Below are 6,157 nucleotides of genomic sequence, written 5' to 3'. Positions count from 1 at the left end.
GAAGCACAAGAAGCATGTTTAATTTTCTTGAACGTTGTAATTTTTGTTTGGTTAACTTTTTACATCTAAACGCGAAATTGATTTTGGGTTTGAACTCCTGTTCACCAGAAGCAACAAATTATAGTTTTTGCATTCACTTGATAAATTAAAAAGTTAATTACCATTCTACCAATTTTGCCATTCAATCTCATTTACAGTAAATAAAAGATACAAAAAATAATCATCAGAGTTCTAAATTTTTTTCATGACTATGCTTTACAAACAAATATTTTTTTAATATTATTATTAGTACTCTTTGTTAACTTTTAATTTTTATCAATTATTTATTTATTTTTTGTTAATAGTATGAATATTTTTGTTTAGAGTTTTTTTTATGTTTACTTATGTATATTATTGTATTTTTTTAATAGAATTTTTAGTATTTATTATTCATATAAAATTTTTTAATCATTTTTATTAACACGTATTTTTTTTATAGAATTTTATTTTTTTATTTGACTTTGTATATTTTTTACTGTATCTTCTTAAATTAGTATATATTTTATTTCTTATTGTTAATTTTATAATATAAATTCTATTAAAAAGAAATAATTAAATATAAAAAAAGTACTAAAGAAGAGTACTAACAAATTATAACAAAAAGGTACTAAATTTCAACACATAAATTTAAATTTTTTTTTAAAAGAAATTATAGTCAAAGAATATTAAAATAATATAATTTTAAATGATATAAATTTATGTCTACTTTGGTAATTTTTGTTTAAACCTAATTTTAATGATGTAATCCAAACAACATTCATTTTATTATAATCTATTTTGATACAAAATTACTAAACATAAATCACGTTAATACCAACTCACTTTTATTAAAATCAAATTTTGCAAAATCAATTTTATACAAATTCTAGTTTGTAAACTCTAATCTAAACACACACTTGGTAACGAAAGCTGCTGAAATTTAGATAGCACCAATACCACTGGATTGTCAACAATTTCGTAGATGCTGCCCCTAATAAGCTCAATTCGCAGGCGCCAGCCACTAAATGGATCCCCCATTCCGTGGACGCCACACCTGAAACGATTCCTGTTGCTGTTTGCTGCATTTCGTGGTCGCTAAAACTGAAATGTAGTACAAACCCACTTAGCCGACGCCATCCTTAAAATAGCCATGCGTATTTTTGGAACTATTTTGTCTGATACGTATTTTAGTAAATAAAGAATTTTTCATATTTATTTATATAAAAAAAAATTCATATATTTACTATTTGTTTAATGAAACATAAATTTTGAGAAAATACACTGGCATACAATGATACACAAAATATATGTACATAGTGTTTTATAAAAAAACTGAGATACAAATATTAGATATGAGATATAGATTTTTATTACGATTTTATCCCTTCAAAAATTTCACTTTCTAATCTCATTACCTTCATCATCAACTATATTTTCCAATAAATTCTTAATGACAAATATATTTATATCTTATTATTAGTGTCTTAACAAACAAACAAACTATATATTTATGTACATTTTGTGTCAGTGTATATGTGTATATTTTTATAATTTTGAAATAAATATATCTTTAGATTATTTTTTAATTTATTTTTTATTAATATATTTTTTTAATTATTTATCATACTCAAATCTTTATTCATATACCTTCATTTATAACAAAAATTTATTATTGCGAATCACAAAATCATCAGTAACAAGTCCTCTAATTTTTTCTTACTTTTCAATGGTCAATTTTTTTTCTCACTTTACTATTTTTTATAATCTCCAGCATTTTGAAAATTTGACATTAGAAAATAAGAATTTTGTATAGTATGAGCAGCAATTTTTAAAAGAAATGGTAAATCAGAACCAAAAATAACTCCTAAGAAAATATTTGGGAAGGCTTTTAAGCAATACAATCTTTGATAACTTTTATGGATTGAATTTTAAATTGGGATATCGAGGGGAATATATAGGGCTTTTTTTTATAAACAAAAATCATTTTCAGTATTTTTGAATTTAAAAGTTACGGTGCGTTTGATTTGTGTTTTCATTTTTAGTATTTTTTTTTTAATTTTGTGAAGATAAAAAGTGAAAACCGTGAAAACAATAAAATCCTATTTTTTGTTTTCACTCCCTATTTTCATTTTTTCTTTCACAAAATCCAAAAAACAGAAAACACTAAAATAAAAATAAAAAATGAAAATACAAACTAAACATAAGGATCTATTTCTTTTTTTTTTTAATCTAAAAGTATTTATAAGTCCGCTGAGGAATTAGTCACCGAGTTTTACTTGATATGGATATCCTGAGTAACTGAGTTTCTGACCGTGAATAAATACGAAAAGAGACATGTAAATGATAAATTTAAAATCCCACACTGAAGGATAAAGAAGGAGGATATTTTTCATTGCAATATTTTTTAGACATTTTGATACATTAAGATGTACATTATATAACTATCAAAGGAACACAAACAACATAAAGCTTACATTCTTGCTAAAATCGGATAGTGTTTGTTTTGGTTTACTCAGAAAACTAATTGAGAAATGCATGGCTTGAAAGATAAGAGTGTGTATGCGACTACTTTTACAGTTTTACTTGCGTAGTTTTGATTACTAAAGCGTGAAGTTGAGGGAGTGGAAAGTGAAGCATGGCTCTGTTCTTTTTCCACCACCAAACTTGAAACAATTGGACTGCTTCCGGCATGCAGCCGCCACCGATTCCTTCAAGGTCTCCGGTCCACACACCAACACTCCAATATTCGATCCACAAGTTTCTTCTTGGAACATGCCAAATATATCTGCCCAATTGGATGATGGAGATCATTGAATGCATATAACAAATCCAAAGAAACAATTGATATTCTAACAACACACTACCTTCAAAGTTAGGCCTTCCACCGAAGTGGACTTCATGTTCTTCAAGAGCATTCCTAATTTCAGCTGAGCTTAGATCAAGGGGCTTCATGTCTTTCTCAGAGATTGGTTGAATCCCTTTCTTCAGCCTTCTCCATCTAAGAAGAACCGCCACCAAGCCATTGCATGCTAAAGCTAGGACAAAAGCAGCTATAAGAAGCAGGTCCACCATCCAAGAGGGAGTCTTTTGCTTCGACGAATTCGAATGCTTCCCAGATGGAATTATAACATGGTTGAAACAGATGAGAAAAAAAAGAAAAATGATGGAGCTCATTCCTACGATGGCGGCCAAGCAACACGGACTCTCAGGCCCGTGTACAGCATAATTTGCACACACCGTGTCCAGTTCCAGGGTTCTTACTTTTGAGAATTCATTCAGTAGCTCTTTGATTCCAACCCCTGCTTGTGTTTCTTGAGTCACAAACAACTTTAGATTCAAATGGCAATTTTCAGTTGAATGGTTGACCAAAAGATGTGAGATTGGATGTAATAGACAAAAGTCCTGTGCCTTCTTGATGACATACACAAGATGAATTCTTGAAGGATATCTACTTTTGCTGCTAGATGAATTGAGTTCTTCCAAAATGCTCAGAAATGGGGTTATTCCACTTCCTCCAGCAACCAGGAGTAGACTGTCATATCTGCAGATATATTTTTTTTTCCTTTCAATTATTTGAATTATATTCTATTATTTTTTTCTATTTTTCCACATTAGAATGTGACTAGACAGTTCAGTTAAGACTTAAAAGTAGGGTAAAGTACTAAATTGGTCCCTTATATTTGGGCATAATCTTATTTTGATTTTTAAAATTTAAAGTGTCTTATTTAAATTCAAAAATATTTCATTTAGTTTTAATATAGTCCCACGGTGAGGTCAAATTTAAATAATTAACAGAATGTTCTACATGACAGCAATACAAGAACGAGGTAGATAATTTGGAGAACAAGTACAAGTTGCAGAGGCACAAAATCAACCGTGGATGCATCAATACATTTATTTATCATTCTTCTTACAATTTAAATGAAATATTTTCTATAAAACTAAAAAGAATGATAAATAAATGTATTGATGTATTCACGGTTAATTTTGTGCCTCTGGAGCTTGTACTTGTTCTCCAGATTATCGACCTTATTCTTGTACTGCTGTTATGTAGGTCATTCTGATAATTATTTAACTTTGACCTCACGGTGAGAGACTACATTAAAGCTAAATGAAACTTTTTTTAATTCAAATACGACACTTTAAACTTTAAGGACCAAAACGCTCAAACATAGAGGACTAATTTAGCACTTTACCCTAATTAATAAATCTTATATATTTAAAATTTACTATAAAAAATAAATTAGATAAAAGTTAGGCACAAAGTTAAAAACACGATTAAATTGGCGCTAAAAAGTAAAAGTGACAGTGGAGATCATGTGTTTGCTTACTTTAAGAAGTCTAATGAAGCAGGTCCATAAGGTCCTTCAATTGCAACAGGTATACCCTTCCTCTTATCAGCACCTTTTTCAATCTCAGCCTGTATCAGATCATAAAGAGAATTGGTCCACCACCCTTCAGATTTGATTATTACAGACATGGTTTGGTTTTCAGCCCTGGAACTTGATATTATACTGAAAGAATGCCACTGAAGATGTGATATTGCTGGTATCTTCATAAATATAACACTTGTAGCCATATACTTCAGCCCTGCAAATCATTGAAAGAAACATTTAAATTTCATATTCTTTGTTCTCATATTTTTTCAATTCTAAAGTTCAATATCAGATTGAATACACGGATCTTTAGGCAGAACTATTTCCACAGCTTTGGATGGGAAAGTTCTAGCAGAAATCATGCAGGTTCTTGGACTCGATTGTATGATGCGGAGCAGTTTGTCGAGGCTGAAAAGAAATAGTCCTCCGAAGACTGTATAGAAGTGCCTATCTCCACCATGGAACAAGAAGAACACTAGAAAGATTGTGTAGAGATGATGTGTGTAGTAGAAGATTTCAAACTTCATCCTCCTGATTTGTGGAAGTGAAGTGACATAGATAACTAGCCCGGTGACAAGTGTAATCGCTCCTGCAAGGTATATTCGTCCTGTGCTTTGCCACTTCCAAATCTGTTTGAAGATCATGAACAGAAAATTAAAAGGAGAGTACTAATCATTACTACAATTAAAAGAAAATTGAAAAATTTGAAGAAACATGTTTTAGAATTTAGAGTTTGGGCTTCACTTCTTTCTGTATATGGTGGCTGACACCCCAGACAAAGCAAGTGCTTGCGCCGTGTATTGCAGCGAAAAATATCATTGCAGTTCCAAGCCAGGTGTGATATCTGACTGAAGCTTCGAATTGGATGCCGAGTATGCGAAACAGAGCCAATCCCCTTAAGATAGGAAGAAGAAGCAAAGCAAGGCAGGCTTCGGCCAGCAACCCGAACCGGGTTGCTATTCTGAGATACTTGAGTTGCCATCTGAAATGAAGTTATGCATCTGGTGAATTAAATCAACAGCTTTCTATCAGAGCACAAAAGAAAAGAGTAATAAGAAGAGCATTTACAGGTTCAACTTGAGGGATTTGTCTGGTAACAACTTCTTGAAGTCGTTAGAAATGCGAGCGTAATAAGTCCATGCTAGAAAGAGTATAAACAGCAAAATTACCAGTATTTCAATACTGGATAAGATTCCTAGAAAACTGTTAACTACCAGTGGACTTGAGCTGATAATTGATGAGGTCCGTGAACTTCTGCATGGGAAAATGATCATTGAAAGTGAAAATACCCACTAAAGTGATTGAATGGAACTTGATATTACCTGCTTCTTTGATTTGCAGCTTTCAAATCCAAGAAAAGAAGTCCAATTATACAAACAGCAATTATTGGAAATGTATACACAGCAAAGTTAAGACCTGCAAAGAATCTTCTAGTGTCACCTATCATTTTATTCAAATTAAACACTGGAGATTCAAATTCATATAATTGTTTATGAATTCAATGTGTACCATAGTACCCAAAAATTGTATTATTGGCACTTTCTTCTGCAACTTTCCATTTTCTTGTCCATATTTGGGTAGGCTTTAGAATCCAAAGAGCAACCCAACCTGCACATATGAGAATCATAAGAAGTTTAAGAATAGCAAGTAAAGTGGAGCTTGCCATGCCTGAATCAATGCTCTTCAGTCTTCACATTTCAATTGGAGTGATTAAGATCCCTATTTATAAAGGAATCTTAGGAGAATTACTGCTTACCATTTTG

At 31.1% G+C, this 6,157-nt stretch overlaps 1 protein-coding gene across 1 annotated transcript; it reads right to left on the bottom strand.

The window, feature by feature from the left end:
* Positions 1–2,388: 2,388 nt before the first annotated feature.
* On the bottom strand, positions 2,389–6,157 carry LOC112702502 (ferric reduction oxidase 8, mitochondrial). Its single transcript, XM_025753557.3, has 8 exons — positions 5,904–6,157; positions 5,717–5,810; positions 5,463–5,648; positions 5,139–5,376; positions 4,696–5,023; positions 4,350–4,608; positions 2,883–3,559; positions 2,389–2,803 (listed from the first exon to the last, which is right to left on the bottom strand). Exons 1-8 carry the CDS (start codon positions 6,058–6,060, stop codon positions 2,619–2,621), a joined length of 2,124 nt encoding a protein of 707 aa, XP_025609342.1. The 5' UTR covers positions 6,061–6,157; the 3' UTR covers positions 2,389–2,618.

This window comes from Arachis hypogaea, chromosome 7 (assembly GCF_003086295.3).
Source record: "Arachis hypogaea cultivar Tifrunner chromosome 7, arahy.Tifrunner.gnm2.J5K5, whole genome shotgun sequence".
Lineage (NCBI taxonomy): Eukaryota > Viridiplantae > Streptophyta > Magnoliopsida > Fabales > Fabaceae > Arachis > Arachis hypogaea.
Note: the sequence above shows the minus strand (reverse complement) of the source record. Positions and strands in the feature narration are given on the sequence as shown.

Bases quoted from the DNA above. Each gene is read 5' to 3' on its own strand.
- LOC112702502 (XM_025753557.3), bottom strand. From the start codon at position 6,060: ATGGCAAGCTCCACTTTACTTGCTATTCTTAAACTTCTTATGATTCTC. The intron at 5,649-5,716 runs GTAATATCAAGT...TTTCCCATGCAG, and splicing joins GCTGCAAATCAAAGAAGCAG to AAGTTCACGGACCTCATCAA. The intron at 3,560-4,349 runs GTAAGCAAACAC...ATATATCTGCAG, and splicing joins GCTTCATTAGACTTCTTAAA to ATATGACAGTCTACTCCTGG.